Genomic DNA, 26,743 nt, shown 5'->3' on the forward strand with positions numbered 1-26,743 from the left:
TAAACTTGCCAATTATTATTGGCTTTTGAATGTCATAGTTTAACAACAAAGATATTACAGCTATCAGCATGTTTTAACCATGGCTGGTAATATTGGAACAAAGCCTTTTTGTAAAGCATAGGAACAAAGCCTTTTTGTAAAGCATATGAACATATCATCTGGTAAAGATGCAGAATGAGAAGAACATACATTGATAATATAGTAAAATTCATAACAGAACTCCATTGTTGTCCTCTCGACCAGAACCTCATCAGGAACTAATATCGTTATTTGTCTAAGCAAAAATATAATAATATAAATTCCATACTGATCAAGTACACAGGAAGAAATAAAAAGGCTACAAACTTGTTTTTGTACTTGGGATCAGAAGTTATTGTTTCAAAACTGGTGAGTGTGGATTAAAGTTTATTACATGGAGCAGAAATCGACAAACCATACAAATGCAAATAAAGTAGTCAAAACTGAACTTGCAATAAGGAATTTTCCCTACTGCAAGAGTGGTAGTGGAGGCAGCAAAAGTAAGACCAGGATCTATTTTTTGCAAGGCAAAAGGAACATCCAAAAAATTCATGAGGTAGCATCATGGTGGCATATAAGTAGTGCTTCTAGGAATAATAGAGGTTAAAGTTACCATAACCCACAACTGAAACAATGAATGTGATTATTATTGTTTCGTGTTGATTGAAACATGAATAGCGAAAGTACTTGATATTATCGATGCCTACAATGAGAGAAACCTGTGGAAAGATAGAAGTTGAATCTGCTGTTTATAATCTCTCTGTGAAATTACAGTAGAGCACTAAGGACCTGTAATCACAACATAAATTTAAAGACTTTCCAAGTAACAAATATGTTTGAGTAAATGACAAAGTAAAACAATAATAACAAAATGAAGAGAAAAGTATTCTTGTGAATATCACGAAAAATTGAACTAATTACTCTTGCAAAATCCATGAAATACATAGTAAATCTCTAAAATTGTTCATTCTCATAAAAAACTCAACTATGGAAGAAAATGATAAGTTTATATGCATGAAATAGTCATCAAGCCACAAAGCTTCTTTAAAGTACTGGAACATACTGAATCTATTCATCAATGCCACATAATACCATCAAATACTTTATCTTTTATACCAACTGGTCATAATTTCACAGAAAAGATTTGAACTTCTTTCGTATCTCATATTCTGCAATTAAATTTGAACTTTTTCCATCCTCAATTTTATGATTGACAGTTCTTGTCTACAGAGTGAACCAACTAATCAGAATAGAAGCTCATCTTGAGAGCACTGAGGTGAAGTTTCTTGGTCCAAGTCACACATCTGAGTTTGAAGTTCATTTAATAGAAGCTCTATAAGAATGATAATTATTTCACTTATTAAATCCATGATAACATGTTCGATAATATTTTTCTCCTTGACAATGTAGGATACAATATTAAGATTACGTTAGACCATTAATTCAGTAACAAGTGAGACATGAATGCAGAAAGAAATTGCACAGATGGTCCAAGATAGTCAGAGATTTACGGCATAATTCATTAAGTGTACATGATGCAACAGCTGTCTCTATCTTTAAATCTTTAACGTTACAGGAAACACAATCTGTGTACACTCTGCAGAAGGAAAAATTAGTACCTTATCAATTCATACTGATCATACTAACTAAGGGAAAAAAATTTGGTAGCTCAAAAGTTCCTTGTCCCAAGAGGGTCATAATCATATGCTTCTCCCGCTTTCACAAATCTACCTTTCACCCGTTTTCTAGTATCAGCTCTGGCTTTTCGAGAGACATATCTTATTTGCTTACTAAACCTACAAAAAATAAATTAGAACAGTCTGTTAGGAAGTGAACTTGAAAGAACTGTTAAAAAGATGAAGATTTTTTAGAATCATGAGAATGCAAACAACAATCAACATCTAGGTCATGACAAATTTCTTGACTACATATTATGTTGTGTAGTCGAAAAATGACTCTGCCTAAATTTTTAAGATGATGTCAATTAAAGGAATGCATTTGAGATTTTTCCAAAAGATGTTCATAGAGCTTGCTATTCTTTAAGGCTTATCTTTCACCAACAAATCCATGCCTTTGGAGCATTTTTTGTCAAGAGAAGTCCTCATTGTAATAAAAGTATTATGAAATTACGAGAATTTATAATCTATAATAGGATTTAAGAATCAAACATCTTTTATGTAAATAGAATTTCAAAGAAATATCTACCTGGCAGATTTGAGGTGTCATAAAGGCATTAACTTCAGGGTGTTACAGATGCATCAACACACTGGGCTAATAGGAAAAGTGGAAAACAACATGAAAAGGATTCCATAAGAAGTTTTTTTACATGTCTTGCAATTTGAAGTGCTATTAAGTAAAAGACTCAGAATTTTTATAAATTCCTGGAAATCAAATAAAATGGTAGATGCTTACTAAGATGCACAAACATCATGCCAAATTTTCCTAAAAACAAACAGAACTAAAGCACTTACGTCCGTGTCTTCTTTTTCTCATTGTATCTCATCTTTGCTTTATCCCTGGCTTGTGGGCAGCTAGTTTCCAAATTTGGTTCCCATGGTGATTCACCCGTTAGGAATATTAGTGACAATCCACAATCTTGATAATTGGCAGCAGTACTTTCACCAATGAGGTTGGATAGCGAAAGTGACATGCTTGAAGGGACTTGGCCAGTAGGAAATCCAAGACTGATATTCCTGTTGCAACTAAGATTTACAAGCATGCAATTAGCACTACCATTTATTCCCTGCATCACACCAACTGCCCCACCAACAGGCGAGGATTGAAAAGCCACACAGTCCTGTTGTCCTGATGATGATGCCTGGACAGAATATACAAGGATGAGAAGGTGCCATGCTTATTTTCACAACCATCGATAATGTTATATGGTATACCTCATAAGTAATGAGAATGTAACCTATTGAACTAATTAAACTAATTAATCTTTGAAAATCAAAATCATTATTTATCCCTTCTTATCTCTCTTACCATCATAATCTGTCATTATTAAAATATAAACGTTGTGCTTAACATTTCAAATCATTGAACAATAGTTCACCAAAAAGACTACTAATGCTTTCAAGCCATGCATAAACTGAATAATGATCTCCAATGTTTGTGATGAAATGCATTGTTTTCAATTTGGTGATAATCTAATTTGAGGATGGATAGTGGAAGTTTCCACAGGTTGAAATAGCACAAACAAGATGACAATAGTGAAACTTGTTTCAGTATTTAAGACACTCAGAGACCAGATAAGCGGGCATTCGATATTTTACATACTATTTTGAGCTAAGTGAGATGTGTGGAGACTGGAACTGTAACAAAAAGTTTTACATTCATTATATAAGACACCAAAAGGAATTAATGAACAAAAGAAAGTTAGACCACAAAAGTTATAATCACGACAGATAATGGCAAGATGAACAAAACAAACACAATACTCTATCAAAAACACATAATTAGATATGCAAAGCAGGAAGAAAAAAGCCAAATGAAAAAGCTGCAAGAAACTTAAATTTAGAGCAAACCTCTAGAGCATTCTCAATAGGACCATCAGATTCAGTAACTGATATATTTTTCTCCATTAATTGGCGATTAGTCCCTACATCTTCAAATTGGTATCTGGTCTGACCTTGTGAACAGCCAAATATTTCATCACCGGATTCAAAATTTAACTGAACATCATCGATGTTGAGCCCTTCACAGAGATCATCGCCATCAGGAAGTTTAAGATCTTTGAAATCAGAACAGCCCTGCAGCAAGAGAAGTAAAACATAAATCCCTTAATACTCATACTGTTTTAGTTAGTTAAACAAAACTGAATATCAAAACCTATAGACAAAAGTTGTAAAATAACCTTTGGCTCGCCAGACTCCTCAAAGAAAAATGGTGCTTGATCACTACAGTAGGGCATGTAATTTGGATTTGGTGGAATGGTAGAACAATTCCCTATCCAAGACTCAAACTTGGAAGAAGGCTCTAATTCATTCAAGTTGCCCGTCACCAACCCAAATGACCCTTCATTATCTTTTTGCTCCAAACAAGTACTCCCACTTCCACAATTCTCATTCAATGACAAAGAATTGGGCGGCCCCCAACTAGTACTAGAATCACCTAAACAAGTGGAATCAAGAACCGAAGACCAAAGCCTTGTAAACTCCGACAAGGAAGGACACCCGGTATAAGGATTTAACACCACACACCTATGCCCTAAACTCGAACAACTATTACTGTTCCAATCACAAGCTTGACAAAGGCACAATTTCGCATCCATAAATCGGATTATTGCCGGCTGAGAATAGCACTTATCACACAAAAGCGAACGAGAATGCCTTCTTGACAAAGAATTGGCTGAGTGTACACAACCATCACAATGCAAACAAAGCCTTGCCATATCTGATTTACAATAAACAACTGCTCTCACCACCCCACAAAACTCACATAAAGGTTCCATTTTTCTTCTCCCCTAAACAAATTATAATCAATGGTTTCGCCTATAAATGAAACTACCCAACTTCAATCTCATGGCGGGAAATCCGGTTTTATTCGTTAAATCACCACACCCCTTAACCCTTTAATAATTAACAAATAACCAAAATCACAAAATTACCATGCACCCCTTTTGAATTTTGATGAAATCAAGTGCCAAAATCAAAATAATTAAAGCCATTTTTCAAAGTTATTTTCTACTCACCCGAGTAAAAAATCCAAATTCAAGTGAAATTGATCAAAGACAAAACAAAGGATCAAATAAGATTCAACACAACTACTAGTTGTGGTTCGCTTTGTTAGATTTTGAGTTCTGACACTGGTGAGTCAGTTCAGTTTGTTAGTGATGTTTATTTATGCACGTTTTTCCTGGATTATCTCGGTGTTGGCCAAGTAACTGATGACATGGGCGGTCACATCTCGAGAACGTTGTTATCATGGTCAGTCTTATTACTCGAAAGCGGGACGGAGGGATGGCAAAAGCTGTAAATAAGTGAAAGAACGAGGTCGGTTTGTTTAACAAAAGTGGGTCGCAAAACTGATTGACGAATCAGCTTCCGAGATTTTAGGATTTCATGGGAGACGAGTGTTAAGCTTCGAAGCAGGAGATCACACGTGTCCACGTGGATTTACTCGCGAATTGCTTTTTGATTTTGTGGCGAGAGAGCCCGACGATGTAGCATCTCTGTCAGCCGACGTGGATTTCAATTTTATCTTTTTGTCAAATTATTTTGTCTTAAATCTTTTTTTTTTGTGGTAAAAGAGGTTGATGACGTGGCATCATTATCTTCTTTTGTTGATTTTCTATTGGTCCAATTTTCAAGTCAAATTATTTACTCTTGTATGTATTGACTATGCCGGTTTTTATGGATTCTAAATTTTAATCTTATCTTCCTTGTGACCCAAAATTAGAAAGATCTTTTCTTAATAAGAAATATTAAGGGAAAAAAAATTGAAATACCTCTTCGGTTTTCTCCTATATATCCCACGTGCAGCATATGATTCTAAATTTTAAAAAAATGAATAAAAAAAATAACAAGAGAGGAGAAATTTGAATCTTCATGATATGTGTGGTGTGAGCGTGACAAGGTAAAAAATTAAATATATTTTATAATTAATAACACAATCACAGTACAGTAAATGATTTTATACGCAGTCATTAACACTCATGAATTTTTAGGTTAACCAAAAAACACATTTCAAGCAAAAGGGACCTTAGTGAGAAAAATCCAAGGAGAAGCTAACAAAATTTCATTAATCACCAAAAGGCATAAATAATACAAATAAAAACATTCTATTGCCAAAATATGCTAAGAAAACATAATATTAATATTGAACTTAAAAAACCAAAGTACTAATTTGAATTTCTTCGAGATACTCATTCATAACATGAAATGAGAATCTGGCGTTCATATCATGGCACTCAAGGCTCAAGTTTTGACGTATGAGTTTGGACCTTACCCAATTGAACAACATAGGGTGACTAGTTCGGACCAATTGGAACCAATCTTAGCATCCTACCTTGTATCTTTCCCAACTGAACAGCATGGGGTGATTGGTTCGGACCAGTTGGAACCAATCTAAGCATCCTAACTTGTGTCTTACCCAAGTGAACAGCATGGGGTGCCTGGTTTGGACCAGTTGGAACCAATCTAAGCATCCTGGCTCGTGCCTTACCCAAGTGAACAGCATGGGGTGCCTGGTTCAAACCAGTTGGAACCAATCTTAGCATCCTGGCTCGTGGCTTGCCAAAGTGAACAGCATGGGGTGCCAGATTCGACCCAGTTGGAACCAATCTAAGCACTCTGACTAGTGCCTTGCCCAATTGACCAGCATGGTGCACCGAGTTCAGACCAGTTGGAACCAATTTCAGCATCCTACCTTGTGCCTTATCCAAATGAACAGCATGGGATGCCTGGTTCGGACCAGTTGGAACTAATCTCAACATCCTACCTTGTGCCTTGCCTAAATGAACAGTATGGGGTGCTTGATTTGGCCCAGTGGGAACCAATCTTAGTAACCTCGCTTTTAACTTGCCTAACCCATTACCATGTTCAGACTCAGACCCATGAGCATTGGCAACGATCAGCGCAGCAAAAAGGAAAGGTATCAATCGTCTTGCCATTTGAATTATTTTGACGAGGAAAATTATGAGAAAGTATGAAATTTCGAGCCATTTAAATATGCTGAGTTGAGAGATTGTCGCGTGAATACCGAGATTCTGTCGCTTGAATACAGATTTCTATCGCATAATGAATGCAGATTTAGGCTTGCAATTACCATATATTTTCCAGCCGTATTAATAAAAAAAGTGCATATATGGAAATAGGGATCCTATTATGATTATAGCTTTTCTAATAAATTAGTAATTCAGATGAATAATTTGTTTGATAAAAATTGGAGAATGAATGTTATATTATACACAAATACCACTCCTCAATCGTTTGTGATTGTCTGCGAAAATCAATTGTAGTTTTGTCCATTTTGTTTCCATATGAAATTTCAATAAACAGTAAAACTGTTTGCGTGCCGGTAACATAAAGATAATTGATATAAAGATAATTGATCATGCCAAATCTTTTAAGAATAATCTAATGAATACAAGATTGAGTAATTCACGTAATATTTTTTCATATTGGTTTGACTACTATGAACATGATATTTGAAAATTAACTTATAATTAATTAATATTCAATTAATACATCTTTCTTGGCCCTAATGGTACTAACTCATGGAGATTTTACTATATATTATATGAGAGGAGATTATCAATTTCTTTCATACTGAAATTAATATATACCTACCACTTACCTATATTTTCTTTTCATAATAGTCAATAACTCCCATGACAACATAATTTTACAGTATTACCTTTATTTTTTAATACACTTTTATTCATATTTATTATAAATTAAATAAATTATATTGTTGAAAATTAAAATTAAAATTGAAGTACTAAAAATAAGAAAATATTTTTTTGGAGGGAATAAAATTAATTATAGGATATTTTCTTTTATTTTTTATTTTTTAAATGTTTTTCTTATAATAAATATATTTTTATATTTTTCAAGATAAATCATCAAACAAATAACCTATTTACCTCTCTTTTCATTTAAATTTTTTAATTAAAACATATGAATATCGTAACTAATAAAACCACATTGGCTGTAGCATCTCAATATTTTCATCTTGGATGTAACACTTATTTATTGAATAATATTTACTTATTGCTCGATCTCATTATATATATATATGTCACTTCTTTTTCGATACTAAAAGCCGAGATACCACAAAAGTGTACCATCACTCGTATTACTTTATGCATATAAATATATTTATTAATATTAAACTGAAGATAATTTAGAGATGGCCAACGGGCCGTGCCGGCCTAGCCCATCAAAGAAAGCCCATGCACGCGTGCTTGTACTCGTAACTTGTCGTGCCCACTATGTATTTCGTGTCGTGCCTAATTTTTTTTGTTTAGGCCCGGTCCAGCACATGTGCCGTGCCCACTCGTGCCATACCTACACGTGCCGTGCTGTGGGCCATGTCGTACCGTGCCTAGGAAAAAAAGTCTACTAAGCTTTTTTTCTTTTTTTAAGAGCGCATTCTAGTTGTTGTCTTATTTTTTTCAAGCCTATGTATTTTTTTGGATCCATGTGCCTTTATTTTAATTTAATATAATCAAAAATTCAAATTTCAAGTCTATATTTAATAATAATAAATTAATAATAATAGGATAATGTAATATTAGTTATTAAGTTTGACTCTATGGTATTAGAATTATTTTTTAGTACTTAACGGCAACAACAATAATAATTTTTTAAGGGTTAATTTAATTGTTAACTTGGAATTACGTAGAGTCATATATCATAGTTTATAATAATATTAATACATATTTATAAAATCATGATATTTATAATTTTATTTATTAAAATCACGATATCAAATATTTATTTAATAAATTATAAACATAAATCAATTATAATTTTTTTGAAACTAAGAATTAAAATAAATTTAAAAAACTTGAGCTAATAAAATATATTAAAAGATTCAATTTAAAGTTATTTATAAAATCATAAAATTTTAAGTTTACTTTCTTTAAAAAATGAAACGTGCTTATTGCGTGTTTTTTCGCGTGCCGTGTTTTGACACATCTCTAATCGTGTTGTGCTTTTAAGACTACATATTTATAAAATCATGATATTTATAATTTTATTTTTTAAAATCACGATATCAAATATTTATTTAATAAATTATAAACATAAATCAATTATAATTTTTTTGAAACTAAGAATTAAAATAAATTTAAAAAACTTGAGCTAATAAAATATATTAAAAGATTCAATTTAAAGTTATTTATAAAATCATAAAATTTTAAGTTTACTTTCTTTAAAAAATAAAACGTGCTTATTGCGTGTTTTTTCGCGTGTCGTGTTTTGACACATCTCTAATCGTGCTGTGCTTTTAAGACCCATATGCCTAAAATTTTAAGTCTGACTCAGCTCACGTGCGTGCCGTGCCGTGCCGCGTGCTCTACCGAAACGTACTTGTGCCGTGCCGTACTGTACGATCACGTGTCGTGCCTCGTGCCATCCAACCCATTGACCACCTCTAAGATAATCTCACGAATTAAATTTTTATCTTAAATTTTAATTCTCCATTTTTATTATGAGAAACAAAACAGAAAGCCTCATGACGTTTATTCCAACAACAAAATCATCACTCACCAGAATATCTCAAACTCGGTTGGCGTCATGTATTTAGGCCACCTGACCAGAATGAGGTGCGCCTGGGTTTGGACCATAGGGAGGATACCTGAAAGGTTGGACTTTAGGAAAATGGGCTTCAGCCATACTGCCAAATGAGGTGCCCCTGGATTTGGTCCAGAAGGAGGATACCTCAAAGGTCGAATATTAAGAAAATGGGCTTGAGTCATACTACTAGCATGAGGGGGCCCCGGGTTTGGGCCAGAGGGAGGATATCTCAGTGGCTGGATTCTTGAAAAATGGGCTTGGACCACATTACCGTCATGAGTCGCTCCTGGGTTTCGGCCGGATGGAGGATACCTCAATGGAACAATTCTTGAAAAATGTGCTGGATCACATTGTTGGCATGAGGATACCTCATAGGATTGAAGAAGAAATTGGGTTTGCCCAATTGGGAATTAGAAGCAAACAATCTAGCTCTGGCATTGTCAGCCTCTTTACTACCTCCATAGCCATTGGCTATGGCTAGCATAACCATAAGGAAGACTACCAAATACTTTACCATGTCGATACGATTAACCTTGGCCAATTTGAATAATTTTAACTATATGATAAATGAAATTTTGAGTTCTATTTATAGGTAGAGTATCAGCTTTTAGTATGGCAAGAAAGATGAAATATTACTTTTATTTTCAAGTGAATGAGATATTACTTTTAATATTTAGTGTTTTACCTTTATTTTCAGTTGAATGAGATATTTACATATATATACACAAACACTATACTTTTTTAGTTCTATTTAAAGGTCTAACATCTTTCAGTAGAGCAAGTATGAGATAGAATAAAGAATGTGCTATTATTTTACTTTATTTTCAAGTAAATGGGATATTACTTTACATATATATGCACAGTACATAGATTGTGAATGTTGGGCATAATTAGGGTCAGTTTGGCACTATTACGTCATAATTTTGTTAAGTATTTACTGAACACTAATTATTTAATTGAAAAAAAAAATTATACTCGAAAAGCATTTAATTCGTGAGTCGAAAATTATTTTAAAAATTTTGAATAGAATAGAAAGAAAATTCAATGCCTGATATAACATTTAAAAGCTGCTTTGAATTTTTTTTTCTTTTATAGAAACTGGTTTGAAATTTTAAAAATTGTAAATACATGTTTGACATAATATTTGAAATTACGTAAAATAAGGATATGCATTTGCTTGAAATTGTTTTCAAGAACAATTTTTAGTAACATTTTACTTGTGCTAAACGAGATAATGAGTCTAAACAATTTTTGGCTTCAAACAAAAGATTGGTATTATTTTTTAAGTAATTTAATCCAATCACATTTTATCATCACAAAACAGCCCTAATAGTAGAAGGATCATTGGCAACTATTACACAGGAAAAATATTAAATAAAAATAACAAAAACTATTAATCCTTTTTATTTTAAAAATTCTAAATTTTAAATATCAATTTATATTCTAATTGATATGACATTCATTTATTAGATGATATAATAGTAATTTGACATAATTATTCATTTAATAGATGAGTCCCAATATTATGTGTTGCTCTCTTATTGGATGATGAATTTTATAGTTTATAAAATTATTTAACCACTACTTAATGGATAAATGCCGCATTAGTAATAACTCAAATTAAGATTTAAATATTAAATTTTTTTTTTCTAAAATATTAGTTGATATCTAAATGTCAAAATCCTCATCATTTGAAAAAAAAAATCTATTTCTTTCCAATTTAACATGCCCCTTTTTACAAAATTAGTACAAATCAAGAAACGTAAATTGAGGGCAATGCCCGAAACGCCGCCTTTAATTATTCATTAAATTATTAAATATTTAAATCTCAACCAAAACCCCAATAGATCCTAAAATTTGCAAAATTAGCCCCGCCACAATCGGTATCTTGGCCCGTCACTCCCGGCTTCCTTAAATCTTACTCAAAATTCATCCCAATCACGTTACGACTTGCGAGATCCAGAGAACCGCAGCAAGGTTCGCATTTAACGATAACTTTCAATCAACGCCACGCTGTTACTGTAAGTATCTTCTGATCGGATCTGTATTCATTCATTTTCAAACTGCGATAAACTTTCGCGGAACAATTTAATCGCATAGAAGCAAATAAACAGTTAGCTTTTCAATTCTCATTTTCGCGGAAATTTGAGTTTGATATTTCACTTCTTATGCAATTTTATTTTATTTATCCATTTTTTGTTTGTTTGGGTAGGTAGAGGAAACAAATTTTTATGTATTCACTCTTCGGAAAAATCGTACTAATTTTAGTAAATTATTGTGCTACCAAAATGAGATATTGCAGATTCAGTGTAGGCCACGTGGCGTGAGTTGGTACATTTAGTATCTGCTGTATGCATCTATGTTTGGAGGTCTAGCAACTGCTCCTGTTAATAGTCCACATTTGAGAAAATCTGGAAGCAGGGCAGTAGTTTCTGATTTTGGTATAAGATTAATTTTTTTTTTTCTAAAAAATTATTATATATTTAATTATTTGTGCATTGGTGGATAATCTGAGTGATGTAAATGTATGTTAGGTGATGAGGTGGGAAATGATGTTGAGGAAGATTTCTTGCAGACAGAGGCTAATGGTGTGAAGAACTCAAGTACAACGATGAGTACTGTTGATATCATGCCATCTCCAGTTTTATTGTGGAGATTCAAGGTTTTGTTGTTAGTTTAATGCAGGGATTTTGTTTCTGAATGTTGTTTAGCTTGTGCTATGAGTGGCTCAACTTAACAAGAATTTATATCTGAGTTTAGATTCATGTTTATGATGAATATGGAAGGTATTGTTCTACGAGTGTAATTGCTTTTCTTCAAAAAGTATAAAACCTAAAAGTGGTATTTTGATTAAGTACAAGCCAGTTTGTCACATGATTATGGTAAATGCTGTCTTCAGTTGATTTGAAGCCAGTGTTTTCTTCTTCAATCGTATTCTTTTCAGGTGAGATGTTTTATATATTTGCTCTTATCCTAACTTACAAATATGTCCAGGTACTGCTATTCTTCATCTGGGGTTTCATTTGCTGCAAGGTCAGACTTTTTTTTTTTTTTTTTAATCTTTCTACAGCCTACATGTTAGAGATTTTAGCTTTTCTGGTAAAAATGTACTATTTGATGAGAAAAAGACTACTACTGTGTTCTTATTGGTATTTTGTAAAATTCGCAGGTTGGATGGGATTCTGTCATGAGGATGAGTGCAGATCTGCGGGATCTTTTTCTGTACGAGGCATTTTTGTACTATAATCCTCTTCTTCTTGTGGTTAGTTACAGTTTTGTTGTAGATAATGAAATATTTTAATTTAATCCCCACTTCTTCTTTCTCTATAATAATCTTGCTATGTTTGGATTTGATGCGACAGACTATGATGGTGTGGCTTTGGGGAGTAAATTTATGGGTTTTTGCGCAGTCTAATGTCAATTATGTAAAGATTTTTGATCTCGATCAAGATCATCTTACACACAGAGAAGTATGGAAGGTATTGAAGTTGATCAACTTGTTGGCACATAATTTAGACTAAGCTTAATCTCACCTTAAAATTCTACACATTGAGTTTCTGCCATTACAAATATGCTATGTTTATTAAATTTTTCCATGACTTTTCTATTGCGTTAACAAAAAATGCTACGAGATTGCTACAGAAGTAGCCTTTTTGTGTTGTACTTCTATCCAAACTTATTATAGGCCTGCGTTTCAACCTTTTTATAAACCATTTTAGAATGTAGCGTTGTGTTTGAACTTTCCTTTATAGTTGAGGTCAATATCCAATCTTAAAGAGTACTTTGTGTCTTATATTCATCTGATGATTATTCTAACATCTTATGAAAAGAAATTCTTCGAATGGGATGTGGCAATGGATTCTTTCTTTCTATAGTTTGAATTTTGGCATGTGATCTTGTTTCCTAATATTATATATCTGTAGGAATTGCTGCTCTCTTTTCTCCATTCTAAAAACTTTTTATATCTAACCAATAATTAATATAGAAAATTGTGGCTCCGTAAATAACATTTGTTTTTCAGTAGACTCATCAGAAGTCTCTTTTATTTTTTAAAGAATACTAAGATGATTTATATCAAATTCCAGACCATTCTGGCATGGACTAATATAGAACTATATTGCAAAGTCATGTAATATCGAGCTCCTTATTGATAAACAAGCAACATTACAGTTGTTTTTCTGAACTCTTTTTTCATAAATTGCAAGTCCCCTGTCCCAGATGATTTCCCTTTATGGTACAATTTCATGTTCCATTTCTATGTCATAACTTCCTTTTATTTGTTATGACCTGAGTTAATCACTTAATTGTATTTTAAGGGGTTCATAATTTAATATTTCTTTCTTTTTATGCCTACCTATTGTTGATTCAATTACTTATACCATCCCAGAGGAACTCTTTTTATGATGTATATCAGTCCAGAGTAATTGGTCATACCCCTTTTGGCATTTGCAGTGTGCCACATGGATGACTATCATTGTCCCAACAAGCATGACAGCATATCTATATCTTTACTCACATGGAGAAGTATCATTGGCGGCTTCACAACCAGTGTAATAGATGCATCCTCTCTTACTAAATATTTGAGAATCTTTTATTTTTGTTGTGATTATCATTAATTCTTTGAATTTTTTTTATACATCTTGTGCTGTTTCCAGATGAAATTTGCTTCGGTCTGCAATTTTGGTGCTAATTTGTTTGCTGCCTTTAGTTAACTTGAGCTATTCTAAATTTTTGCAATATTAAGTGTTGATTTTCATATTTTTTGTCCACTTGAATGATATGTTGAAGCTGCATTAAGTTTTACCTGCTCGATTCTGCAGGTGCTTTTATATATAGCTGTTGCGATGATTTTGATATTCCCTTTTGATATTTTTTATCTGTCATCCCGATACTACTTGTTAAGGACACTTTGGCGGATAGTTCTTCCACTACAGGCAAGTATATTGCTTCATTTATTCCTTATTGTAGGTAGTATATGCAAATGTTATTCATTCTGATGATTTTATATTCTAACTGTGTTAGTTGTGGAAATCAAACAATGAGTACAATTATTGTTGTGCTGGCCTTATTTTTGTTAGAATTCAACCTTTTTTTTTATTGGGGGAAAATCCTCTTTGATAGGGAAAAGAAATCGTGTTTTCTGATATTAATAGAATGGCTAAAACTACTACCTTCGTGTAAGTTTCTTTCTCAAAGTAAGTGAACAACGCCTTTCAAGAAAGAAATAGAAGGTGTACAATGTGCATGACTGACTGCATGTATAAATGTTTGCATTATGATTAGAGTGTTGCCAATCAACCAGCTGAAGATGGCTGGAAGTACTTGATCCCATAGCTTCCCTAGTGGTTTTTTGTGAAATGTTGTTGAGCGACTATATTACTAACAATAGTCTGACTAGGCCAGGGCATTTCTTAACATGACCGAGCATAATCTCCAGTGGGCCTCTGCATTTTTCGTAGTACTTGGAGAAAAATCCATTTTCTGGTCTCAATTAATGGTTTGAATTTTAAGTAATTTTAAGTAGTTAATGTGCCGTGTTATTCTTAAATTTCTTTAATGTGATGTATACAGGCAATATCTTTTTCTGACTTCTTCTTGGCTGATATTTTGACCTCCATGGCAAAGGTATGTTCATAAGTCTTTTGGTGTGAATTAGACATTCTCTGTAATAGGTTATTTTTCTTTTGTATTTGGCTGCATGTATCATATTTCATCTATGCTGTATTGTAGATATATGGTGCTGTAATGCTTTTCGTTGCCATGTTGATGATTTTAAATGCAAGGTTTAAAATTGCAAAAATTTCAATGTTTTTATTGATGGTTGAATATGTTGAGTTACTTTGGTTTGGCACATGTATGAAAATACTGCCAAAAGACTGTTTCCTTCTATGCTGGGATTAGGTTTTTTATGCATACAGTTAAGCTTGTTTCTTGGGCGGATACAAATTATTTCTGATGAGTTAATCTGTTAATTACCTCCCATGGTTGGGAGTATATGTTTGTGTGTGTGTGTGTGTGTATCTTTTCCACACATTTAATTGAGAACAACCAATAATATAGTGAGCAAACTATAGGATGGTTGCTATTAGACAATTCTAATTTTAGCTTTACTTTGCAAGTGAAAGATTAGAAATAGTCTGTCGAACTTATTTTACCATATTGGGTTTCGGGCTAATCTTCTACAGATTTTTGCTCAGAAGAGGGATGGTTTTCTAAGATTTTTGTATTGACTATTCCCCTTTCTCTAATTTTCCCATTTTGCTTTTCTTTGAGGATGACACCTGGTCCATTTTTGTTTGTGCTTTATTTCGTCAATCAAATATACATTTCTAAGTCTCGTTTCAAAAAATAACTATCTCATTTTACTTTATGTTTATGAATTACTTAATTGTGTTTTGTTAGTATACCTTTTTGGTAATTTGTAATTGTCAATCTTGTGCAGGTGTTTTCAGATTTGGAGCGTTCAGTCTGTCGTATGGTTCATCGACAGGTCAATATTTTATTCATACGCTGGACTTGTGATATTAGTTGAGCAACTGCATTATCTTGAACATTAGCTATTCCTAAGTTCCACTTTAAGGTCACAGTCGGATTAGGGTTCATCATGAGTTTCTGTTGTTACTCTTTGTATAAAACATTTATGTTCTTAGTTATGCCAAATCAACTTACAAAAGTAAATGCTTTGTGAATGACCAAAGTGATTCACTTGTTGAAGGCTTTGATTTCAGTTAAGCAACTGTTATAAGATAATTGAAGGTCTTAGAGTTGAAAAGCGGTCGGTTTCTAGAGCAATTTATATTGTTTGCAAGTGTCATTGTAATTCTTTCTTTCTGACATTTCTTCATATATCAACAAATAATTATGCTTTTCTTTTTGTGTTAAGAGATTCTGGCTTAAAACATGCAGGTTGCCACTATTGCATGGTTTGAAGCTGATTCTGTTTGTGGAAGTCACTCCGTTGCAATCCCTTTAGTCCTAGTTTTGCCTTACCTTTTCCGTCTGTTTCAATGTCTTCGACAATACAAGGATACAAGAGAGAAAACAGCCCTTTTTAATGGTAAAGATCTCTTGGAACTTAAAAAGAATTTGGATGTATATGCATTCAACCTTTAGCCATTTAAGTTTCCATTTTTTCTGTTACTTGCATATCTTTGGCCAATTTTTTTTTTTTTTTTGGGGGGGGTTGTGAAGGAAAAGAGAATCTCATACATGAATCCAGTTCTTTCTGAAAGTCATTAAATTGCAAAATTGGATATAGATAATTCTCTTGGTAACATATTTTAAAACATTTGGATATGGTTAATATTTTCTTTTATGTACCTTTCATGTCTGTATTATATATATGCATGGATGTGGCATTTATGTTAGCTGTGATGTATTTTTTCGGTTTTATATCACATACTAATGTAACTTTACTGGCTAATGGTTTCAGCACTAAAATATTCGACTGCAGTACCAGTGATTTTTCTTTCGGCCCTGAAATATCATGTCCTCCCTGGTAGTTGGACAAATTTCTATCGGCCCCTCTGGCTTCTATCTAGTGTTTTGAACTCTTTGTACTCGTTCTATTGGGATATAACCCGAGATTGGGACTTGAGGTATGCCAAATGCCTCTTCTTTACCTGCACATATGTTAAATATTATTTTGTTTTGTATTTTGCACTTCGATGTATGTGGAAATTTTCAAGTCATAATTAGTCCACAGAAGACTCAGGCATTTCGACTTGTATAAATCTTCAATATCTTTTAGTGATGTGCCTTTACTCCTTCTACAGTTGCTTCACTCGAATTTTCAAGTTCAATAGGCCACATCTATGCTCATACCTTTTTCACGGACGCAGATGGGTAAGTACATACATTTTCTGTCCTTGGTAAAGAAGAATATATCTGTGTTAGTGCATTATTTGAAGTAATATTTCTGGTACCTGTTCTTTACTTTCCTATGGGACATCTAATGAAACTCTTCACTGGCATGCATAATACCTGAATTAACAGCACTGCAATCATAGAACCAGCGTGAACTTTTGAGATTCGGAAAATTCTGAATTAAAAATGCCAGTATACCGGACAAAACCACTGATTGAATCAGCATCTTCTAATTTGGTTTTATTACTACTTCACTCTGTAAAATTTTGCTCTTATTATACAATAATTATTCAAGTATGTATTTTGCAGGTATATGTTTGGGTGATAGGAAGCAATTTGATCTTGCGATGTACCTGGACTTACAAGTTGTCTGCCCATCTTCGGCATAATTACCTTACTGTGTTTGCAATCACTGTTTTGGAAATGCTCCGTCGATTCCAATGGGCATTTTTCCGTGTTGAAAATGAGTGGAATAAAATGAACTCCAAGTCTAATATTCAGCTCTCTGAGAAAGACAACACAAACGAGGAAGCTAAATCACTTATTTCCAACGACCACAATGTATAGACACCACGAATTGGTCTTTTTGGTAGCAGTACGAGCCAAGGTTTAAAGTCAACTAAAATTCTTCATGAGAGATTTTGATCCATAGCTTTAAATGATGATAGCGAAATTCTTTTGTTCATATAAGACTGTTGATTAAAATCGTCTAAATGGATACATCTGTTCAGTACGGTTTACTGTCAGTCATAGATGCTAGAAATCTTTTTCCCCTACACCTACATACTAGTAATTCAGATTTCAGTCCTCAAATCTGTTTTCTGGTTCAGGACAAACGGGACAGAATTTTTAGTGTTTGAACCAAGCATTTCCTGAATTGTTGCTTTTCAAACGATACCCACTTTGAACTGAGACCCAGTCAATCCAACGGCTCAGAATCCCTCGATGCCATACACACCCTCCATCCAACCCTCCAAAATCTGTGAGTGCTAGAACACATCTCGCCATGCGCACGTGTCAAAAAAAGGAAAAGGAAAAGAAAAAAAAAAAAAACAACTCATGATTCATCCCTTCTGTTACAAAGCCAGAAATGCCCACAAGCAAACATACAACGGGTACACCCACTTTAGAACCACTCAAAACGTCTATGACGGTGTGTCTGATGGCCTAAATGCTAGCCGCTACAGGGTACAGTACCTACCAAGGCCGGCTGCCGGAACCGAGCCAAAACGAGACAACCACACCAAGAGTGCTAACCATAATCGCTTCTGTGATGGAGAAACTAGTGGCTAGAAATGACCGGCTAGCGGATAGCTTAAGCCGCCAGTTGACTAAAGGGAATGGAGTGTTCAGTGGGTCGACTCCTATTGGTACAAGCTTGAACACATTCCATGGCGTGAGAGCACCTAATATAAGCATAGCAAAGTACTTGGAAAGGATATACAAATACACAAATTGCAGCCCGTCGTGCTTTGTGGTTGGTTATGTGTACATCGACAGACTGTTGCATAGGCACCCTGACTCTCTCGTGGTGTCGTTGAATGTGCACAGATTGCTTGTCACAAGTGTCATGGTTGCTTCCAAGACGATGGATGATGTGTGAGTCATGCTTTCCTTTCTCTTCACATCTGTTTGTTCTTAAGGCTTTCTTCAAGTATCTATTTAACTATACAGGTTTGAATGGTTTAGTTTGGTTCTTCGTATGCCGTAATTGGTTCAATTGAGTTCGAATTTAAGCCATTTGGAACTTTGAAAAACTAAATTTAGAATTTGTATCACATTTTTTAAATATCAGCTTGATGTTTCAGCCCTGAAGAGACGTTGTTTTATGTGGGAGATAGGGAGCTCTGTTGATTACTTGATTTTGTATGTTAACTGACTCTTGTCTTGAATTGGGGACATGTTATGCAGACACTACAATAATGCATTTTATGCTCGGGTTGGGGGAGTGAGCAATGCTGAATTGAACAGGCTCGAATTGGAACTGCTTTTCCTTCTAGATTTTGGAGTTATGGTGAGCTCTAGGGTTTTCGAGAGCTACTGCTTGCACCTGGAAAAGGAGATGCTGGTGAATGGCACAACCTCGAAGATTGAAAAGGCTTTCATCTCCAATCCTGTAGATGATGTTACTGAAATATCAGCTGAAAATACAGCGAGTTGCTCCCCGCTCTTGAGCATTGGACTATCTTGAATTTTGTGGTCTTTTATTTTTGCTTCACTTGAATGTAAAATTTGCCATTAATTCATGTTCTTCATTAAGAGTTGTCACATAATCATCCAACTTCCTTAGAAATGTGAAACCGGTCACACTACATTATTAGTTGATGTTCAATAACTACTGTTTGGGAAGGAAATATGAGGCCAATGATGAAGCGCCACGTGTCGATATTTAAAAAATTAGCTTATCTCGGATACTTTGGGTACCCTGGCTACCCTAGGTACTCCGAGGGTGCCTCGGGTACACCATTTAAGGATACAAAAAGCTTTCGTAAAAATGTGAAGGGATATGTGGGCCCCAAATATAAAAAAGATCGGTTGAATACGTGTCAAAAAATAAAAAATCGGTGAGGAAATCTCATGCTACAAAAGAGGAGACAGTCGCTTGTCACGCCAGTAAATCCGCAAAAAGTTTGATATTATGACAGTTGGGACCACTAGCTTTTCTTGCTACGCCTAGCATTTGAATACGCCATAAACTTGCCCTCCACGTATATTTTTGAAACGCCTAAACCGCCATACGCATGAAAATAAGAATATTCCTGACATGACAGCAGGGAACGCCACTAAAATAAAGTTAGGTGGCACGGTGACCCGGGGTACACCATATAAATACTCAGGTTTACTTTTTATCAAGTAAGTTAACACACACACTACGAAAAACTAGGGTTTCTTCAACCTCAAAACCTCCATTATCGAGAGCTTGCAAGCTCTCAAACCTGAGATAACCCAACTCTGGCTTGAGCGTCGGAGTGTGGTCGCCGACCACCCCCAGCTCCACCTCTAACCTCTTTTTTTGGTTGTTTCGCAGGTTTAAGGCGAGTTTCACCAGCCCTCCGCACCTGAAGTCAGATCCCCTTCATATCCACCGCCATCTCAATCCTCCTCCACTCCACAAAAAGCCTAAACAGCCTGCACGCGCCGAACAAGCGAGGCACCCCGCTCCCCAACAAAATATAAATTTATTGTTCTTAGTTTGGTTTTGTGGTTTTTTATTCATTGACCCAAAATCAGCCACAAACAACTACTCTAGCATCTCACATACAACATTTAGTCATTGGAAGACAACAACAACAAGATTTGTGGTGATATTATTCTGCACTTTTGGAATAAGGCGACCGGCGATAAATCTTGGGCGCCGAGTGTGAGAATTTGTTTCTTCATTTTATGATGCTTCCTATATGATAAAAGTGTGTGATTAGGAACTTGTATTTGTTTAATTCATAACATCTCGAGAGCATTACACAAGGAAGAAAAACCAAGAAAAGTTAAAAATTGACGACATTGATTAAAATTTCTTGTACTAATTAATCCTAGGCATTTTTCTTTGTGGTAACATGTTATTTTTAGTGGTAACTAGTTGAACTTTGTAGGAGCCAACATTATGCGGTCTTTATTTTACATCATCAAATGATTATAAATTAATTGCTATCCCCGCTTCCATTGTTTTCTTATCAAAAACATTTTCTTATCTTACTCGTTAGCTGCATAAAAATTAACAAATTAATACATTATCATTTTTAAGTCATCAATTAAGTAAGAATATTACATTATTTAGCCAAATAACAAAAATAAAGAAATATCTAAATTTCAGTTACAAAAACATATATTAAATTAAAGCCAAATAAACAAAAGAATATATATTTGCACTTAGAAACAATTGATTTAAACTATTTTGTGATTTTCAAAAGTTTTTTTAAAATGAAATAAAATAAAATAAAATAGAAGGAAGTAAGAAGCCAATATTTTTATTTTCAAGTGACAAAATAAAAATTCTGATTACTGTGACAGTGTGACTTGTCTTGTATTGCCTAATAATTGCAATTAGCCAACAAATTGTCCATTCTCTTATATATATATATATATATATTCTTTTTGAATGCAATTTGCAAATGAACCTTTACACCATCCCCACAATATTCATCTAATTAAAAAAAGATTTTTGTTTGTTTAGTATATGGGGCAAATATGTGTAAAAAATAATAAGAAAAATTTTATTAATTGGGGTAAACTTCAATTCATCCCCCACCCAATAAAAATCTTCAATTCACCCTCCAAAAGAATGAAAACCTCAATTTACTTTAATTTTTTTTAGAAGATGAGCGTAAATAGCGGGTACGTTGATAAATTTTCTATTTATTTCCTTTGCAGTAAATAAGGGTAAGTTGATGTTTTCACATTTTTTAGGGGTAAATTGAAGATTTACGGAGTGTAAATTAAGTTCACTCTTCAAATAAATTCAGATAGTTTTGTAATATAAGATTCCGATAAAATATAAAGGTTCAGAGTTTTTTTTTTTTTGTTAGGATGCAGTTAGGCTCACCCTAAAAGAAAATGGACTTAAAATTCAAATATTAGAAATAGTACTAACATAGAAATAATGATCGCTTTATCATTTTTAGTATTTCAATAGATTGTCCTCTGGTAGATTCATTCAACGATATGCATACAAAAAACAAGCCAATTCACACACCGAGAACACATGACCTAACGTTACGTACTTATAATGAATTAATTTATTCTTTTATTAAAACATAGTTTCAATTTCACTACAATTGATCATTATTGCAAAAGCACTCATAAAAGACAAAAGAAATAACTGATTATCAAAATCATTTGCATCCCCCCGGGGACAGTAGTATTTATAGTCTCCGAGAGCGTTCTTTAACTTCTCGATCAAACACTCTTCCCTTGTAAGCCTTGAGCAATCAACAATTTCAGGTGATGCTGCGGGTTTATTAGAAAATGAAGCATCTGGGTGATATCCTTAGCTAAAACGACTGGCTGTAATAAGTGTGCTTTTAGTGTTTGTCACTACAAGTAAAGCCAAAATGATGAAACTAAGATTCTTCGACATTTTCTATTTATTAAGTGAATTGTAAGCAACTTAATTAGAATTAAAGGAGATGTGTAAAAATCAGAAAGTCATGAGCCTCTATTTATATGAATAAATATTGAGAAACTTGCCACAGTGATTTTAATGGAATTGAAAGATTCCATAAATAAGGAAAATAAACATGCTGCGTTTGTTTGCATTAACTGTTTATTTTAATATCGTGTTGTATGATGAAAGCAATTTTAGTATAATTTAATTAATATTATCATTTTTAGTGTTATTATTTTGTTTAGTTTTTTATTAGATTTTACTCTTTATATCAATCGTCAAGCTATTTTTTAAGATAAAGACCCTTCACAAGTCTACATTGCCCTTCATTTGGTTTTATCAGGTGGTTCGTGCATAAGACTTTCTCATTAAATTGCAAGGAAATTATTGTAGAAAACAAAAATCAATTACGTACACTTGATTAAGTTGGCTTGTATGAATGAGAAGATTGAGATAATGATAGATCAGCCCTCATGATCCATTAGTAAGATTCATTCAACAACTCTGAATAAATCATCAATGTTCCTTGCCGTTTATAGGATTTGATTTTATCATTCCATTAGATTGATTAATTTTTTTTTTCTATCCTATATCGAATGGCTGATAGAGCCAACCAAAAGAAAAAGGGAAAAAGGCTTGCACATATTGGGCAATCGAAAGTCTATACATTTATCCAAAAAAAAAATTGAAAACTTGTAGTGAATGGTGGTTGTGATAGTTGAACATCTCAACTAACAAAGTATCGCAACATACGTCTTCATCTGCTTCTTAACTCTATATACTCATGTGTTTTCCATTAGCTAAATGTTTTGGTTCAAATTAACCTTAAAATTTTTTCTTTAGTTTATATGATCAAAATCAAGAAGTTTGTCACTATAAGTAATTGTATCATCAAATGTTCATCACGAGGCTATACACTTTTCTACTGAGGCTAACGACCTTTCTGCTATGATTGTCATGGCTACAAGCCATGAAGAGCTACCTTCTTTGCAGTGTCATCATTTGAAGCTAAGTACAATGCCATGTCGGCATTTAAGTGAGTTATATAATTAAATTCAATGTCTTGCATGCTTTATAAATTATCATCAGGTTTTTTAATTTGCAATGTTTAATAGCCAATGCAGTTGTAAGCATCTATGGCTTTATGGTTATGTTTATTCCTTTCAGATAGTTTAATTTGGGGATTAGTTAATCCTTTGTATGTGGTAAGAGCTCTTACCTAGCATACATGGGTGGCTTTAAACATAGGTGAACCAGGCTGTTGCCTAGGGCTTTAAACATATGTTAGAATCGCTCAATTGTGGTTGTCTAGGCTCTATATGTTAAGAAGATTTGTTTCTTTCAGTATTTTCTTGATATGGTCAAATTAATAGATATTTTACGCTTCTAAAAAAAATAGATATTTTACGTTATACTTACAAGAGGAAAACTTATTTTTAGGTCTCTTTTTAATTAATAATTATTATGTTATTAAGAATTTTGACACAAATTCTATATTCGTTAGCATTATTGCTAATAAGATGTGGTTAATAATATTTTTCGTTTTTAGTTATTCCAAGAAAAACCATTAAAGTTTTTTTCAATATACACTTTTTTGTTGAGGCTAATGGCCTTTGGAGAACACCTTTTCTGCTACGATTGTCATGGTTACAAGCCATAAGGAGCTACCTTCCTTGCAGTGTCATCATTTGAAGCTAAGCATAGTGCCATGTCAGCATTTAAGTGAGTTATATAATTAAATTCAATATCATGCTTGCTTTATAAATTATCATTAGACTTTTTGATTATCTATAGGGATTAATGTTATAAGATTTGCTACAACAATCTTAACAGTGCAATTTCAGTCCAAATTAAAATAAAATAATTGATGAAATTAATAAATTAATTAAATTAAAAATGCAATAAACAAAATGCAATGAGAAAAATCTCAAGTTAAACATAAGGATGTAATCAATGGGAGAGGAATAGTTGAGTGTTTAAATTCACTTAATGGTATTGACTGTTTTTTTCAATTACAGTATTGTTGCCACAACATTTACTACAACACTAGGCAGAATGCCTCAAGCATCCTCAATTGTCGCATGTTGGATATCTTATATCTATATACAACTTAATAGTGACTAGTTGTTATGCTAACATTAGATATAACATTATACATTCTAAGTTCCAATTGCCTTACAAGGTGAATTCCTATGTCTAGCTCTTGACCAATTTTAGATTAAGAATGACTATTCAAATTGAGATTAACTCAACTTGGGAAACTCAATGTAAAACCGTGTATTGTCTTGATCTGTTCCACTAAGTCAGACTTGTTTTAGGCACCTTCTTAGTGAGTATCCATTAAATGGGTGGTGAACTGAAATGGAGATTTGTAATAAGTAAAATCAAGTCAAAATACTACAGCAGATTCTGAGCAACACACATATATAAGTCAAATAACCATTAAGCTTCTTTAACACATAATTGCATCAAGTTTAGTTCATGATATGAGATAAAACATGAGCAATACTCTTTTTTTTTTTCCATAAAATACATTCCCATAAAGAGATAAACATAAGAAAATAAAGATGAGAAATTAAGTTCCGCTAAATCTGTGTAATCTCATTCTTCTTCTTCTTTTAAAATCCCTTCCTACAGCCCTAAAATCTCTTTTATTCTTTGTTTTCTTTTGTTTTCTTTGTTATTTTTCTTGAGTAACGATTCTCTCCTCTTTTTTCTTCATGTGTGCTCTTTTTATATCTTAAAATTAGGGCAACCAAAAGTATGTGGCTATGTGTCTCACTTTTTTGGAAACCTCGGATCGCAATCTTTTTGTGCCATCTGTTGCTGCCTTGTCAGTTAACACGCTCCTAATCTTGTCTGCAGTTGTTCTCGAATAGCAACATCTACAACATCTTCTTTGATTCAAACTTGTTTTAATTCATCTGCAACCATGTTCTTTGTTGTCTCTGCAAGTCTACTGCTACAGTATTCCATCCCTAAAACTTGAACTTTTTTTTATTGCCTACAATCACGCACATAATCAAAGCACAAAATGATCTAAAATTAATTTATTAAAATTAAATTTAAATATATGCTCATGCATAATATAACTTTAAAATGCAATAAAAACACATCATTTACTCTCTAAGTAATATTGGTTTAAATCTAAAAATGTCATGATAACTCTAATTTCATAGAATTATCACACCCCCAAACTTAAAACATAACTTGTCCTCAAGTAATAACAAGAATACTAACACTTCATTCACATAATACTAACATTTCACTCACACAATAATGCAACAAACAACTTAGCTCTGTCGACTTGCTTGCTAGGATTTATCAACCCTCAGATCTCATTCTTAAAACATGCAAAATTACCATCAACAGTTCCAATTCTAGACTTAAGTCTTATTCTGTCCAAAGTGTATGTGTGACACTTTGATCAAGTTCCAGAGTTGCTACAATATCACACAAGCGTCAAATAGAACTCAAAGATAAAATAACAGACATTTCCTTTTATGAGGGAAAAAGAGTAAAAAATGGCTTCAAATTGTGCTACAACAATTATCATTTTCTTCTCATGTTTTTTTTTATACGATCATATACCTTTTAGTGTAACATTAATTTTTCATGTAAATACCTATCACTTATAATGATGACACCTAATTAGTTGACCAATGTATAGATCAAAGTTGTTACAGCACAAACATCTAAGATGCTATAACTTAGTCTTTTCTTTAGACACCTTTGACTCAAGGCTAAACATGAGGCTTATGAACAGACCTGGTTACTCAGTATCCTAAACAGAGGACCTCTCTCTCTTTTTGAGTTGCTACAGTAATGCTCAAAACTCCTACTGTCTTTTTACTTAAGTCTGCGTATGGGGTACATAATAAGTCCTGAATACTCAACAACTAAGTCATTGAAGCATAATTTTATTCATATCTAGCATAGTTTGTAATAATTGTGAAAAGTTTTTCAAGTTTCCCCCAAACTTGAGATATTTTTAACCTTAGACTATTGATATTTTCTATATTGCTCTACTTGGTTTTGCTACAACATATTCACAAAACTCAACTAAAGCCTAAGTGTTAAGATATAATTTAAACCTTCATTTATAAACTGTCCCCACTTGGCAGTCATTCACCTAACTTTTTATCGTTCAATTATTCCTCATTGGGTTTTCTAATCCAAATATAAATATTGGATAAACAGAGCTACACACGCAACACAAACACATACATTCATAGACACATTACACTATAACACAAACCCCTTAAACTTGAGAGGTGTTGTGTCCTCACATGCACTCAAAATAAATTAAAGACAAACATGCGTATACTTAAAATAAAGAAATGGAAAAGAAACAAGATAAAATAAATAAAGGAAAAGAAAAGTTTTAGAAATTGCAAAGTAAAACTGGGTTAGCAGAGGATACTCTTATGTTGTTGGAAGCAATGCTGCAGCATATGCTGTAAAGAGTCACTTCTTCTTTGATCCACTTTTCAAACGCTCTTTTGGTGAACCC

General features: G+C 33.3%; 3 protein-coding genes across 7 annotated transcripts; 2 read left to right on the top strand and 1 right to left on the bottom strand.

The window, feature by feature from the left end:
• Nucleotides 1-1,524: 1,524 nt before the first annotated feature.
• LOC18053163 (zinc finger protein CONSTANS-LIKE 12) lies at nucleotides 1,525-4,902 on the bottom strand. 3 transcript variants are annotated; one of them, XM_024191215.1, is made up of 5 exons: nucleotides 3,875-4,902; nucleotides 3,546-3,770; nucleotides 2,490-2,836; nucleotides 2,224-2,284; nucleotides 1,728-1,814 (listed from the first exon to the last, which is right to left on the bottom strand). In XM_024191215.1, the coding sequence occupies exons 1-4, from the start codon at nucleotides 4,469-4,471 to the stop codon at nucleotides 2,266-2,268; spliced, it is 1,188 nt and encodes a 395-aa protein (XP_024046983.1). In that variant the 5' UTR covers nucleotides 4,472-4,902; the 3' UTR covers nucleotides 1,728-1,814; nucleotides 2,224-2,265. The 3 variants fall into 3 exon arrangements, 2 of the variants coding, with proteins under 2 accessions (XP_006447487.1, XP_024046983.1); XR_002907161.1 differs by having other exon boundaries at nucleotides 1,798-1,814; nucleotides 2,224-2,289; XM_006447424.2 differs by lacking the exon at nucleotides 2,224-2,284 and having other exon boundaries at nucleotides 1,525-1,814.
• Nucleotides 4,903-11,059: 6,157 nt separating this feature from the next.
• LOC18053164 (SPX and EXS domain-containing protein 1) lies at nucleotides 11,060-17,877 on the top strand. 3 transcript variants are annotated; one of them, XM_006447426.2, is made up of 14 exons: nucleotides 11,060-11,284; nucleotides 11,566-11,704; nucleotides 11,798-11,925; nucleotides 12,258-12,296; nucleotides 12,433-12,525; nucleotides 12,626-12,742; nucleotides 13,716-13,811; nucleotides 14,084-14,197; nucleotides 14,835-14,888; nucleotides 15,706-15,753; nucleotides 16,170-16,320; nucleotides 16,696-16,861; nucleotides 17,039-17,108; nucleotides 17,439-17,877. In XM_006447426.2, exons 2-14 carry the CDS (start codon nucleotides 11,623-11,625, stop codon nucleotides 17,694-17,696), a joined length of 1,416 nt encoding a protein of 471 aa, XP_006447489.1. In that variant the 5' UTR covers nucleotides 11,060-11,284; nucleotides 11,566-11,622; the 3' UTR covers nucleotides 17,697-17,877. The 3 variants fall into 3 exon arrangements, with proteins under 3 accessions (XP_006447489.1, XP_024046208.1, XP_006447490.2); XM_024190440.1 differs by lacking the exon at nucleotides 11,566-11,704 and having other exon boundaries at nucleotides 11,061-11,284; XM_006447427.2 differs by lacking the exon at nucleotides 11,566-11,704 and having other exon boundaries at nucleotides 11,063-11,284; nucleotides 11,798-12,049.
• Nucleotides 17,878-17,964: 87 nt separating this feature from the next.
• On the top strand, nucleotides 17,965-19,402 carry LOC18053165 (cyclin-U1-1). Its single transcript, XM_006447428.2, has 2 exons — nucleotides 17,965-18,728; nucleotides 19,041-19,402. Exons 1-2 carry the CDS (start codon nucleotides 18,301-18,303, stop codon nucleotides 19,318-19,320), a joined length of 708 nt encoding a protein of 235 aa, XP_006447491.1. The 5' UTR covers nucleotides 17,965-18,300; the 3' UTR covers nucleotides 19,321-19,402.
• The last annotated feature ends 7,341 nt before the right edge of the window (nucleotides 19,403-26,743 follow it).

Source organism: Citrus clementina, unplaced genomic scaffold, assembly GCF_000493195.1.
Source record: "Citrus clementina cultivar Clemenules unplaced genomic scaffold, Citrus_clementina_v1.0 scaffold_2, whole genome shotgun sequence".
In the NCBI taxonomy this organism is placed as follows: Eukaryota; Viridiplantae; Streptophyta; class Magnoliopsida; order Sapindales; family Rutaceae; genus Citrus; species Citrus x clementina.

Bases quoted from the DNA above. Each gene is read 5' to 3' on its own strand.
- LOC18053163 (XM_006447424.2), bottom strand. From the start codon at position 4,471: ATGGAACCTTTATGTGAGTTTTGTGGGGTGGTGAGAGCAGTTGTTTAT. The intron at 3,771-3,874 runs GTTATTTTACAA...CTCTTGCTGCAG, and splicing joins AGGAGTCTGGCGAGCCAAAG to GGCTGTTCTGATTTCAAAGA. The intron at 1,815-2,489 runs GTAAGTGCTTTA...TATTTTTTGTAG, and splicing joins GAGAAAAAGAAGACACGGAC to GTTTAGTAAGCAAATAAGAT.
- LOC18053164 (XM_006447426.2), top strand. From the start codon at position 11,623: ATGTTTGGAGGTCTAGCAACTGCTCCTGTTAATAGTCCACATTTGAGA. The intron at 12,297-12,432 runs GTCAGACTTTTT...TAAAATTCGCAG, and splicing joins GGGGTTTCATTTGCTGCAAG to GTTGGATGGGATTCTGTCAT. The intron at 16,862-17,038 runs GTATGCCAAATG...CTCCTTCTACAG, and splicing joins ACCCGAGATTGGGACTTGAG to TTGCTTCACTCGAATTTTCA.
- LOC18053165 (XM_006447428.2), top strand. From the start codon at position 18,301: ATGCTAGCCGCTACAGGGTACAGTACCTACCAAGGCCGGCTGCCGGAA. The intron at 18,729-19,040 runs GTGAGTCATGCT...CATGTTATGCAG, and splicing joins TCCAAGACGATGGATGATGT to ACACTACAATAATGCATTTT.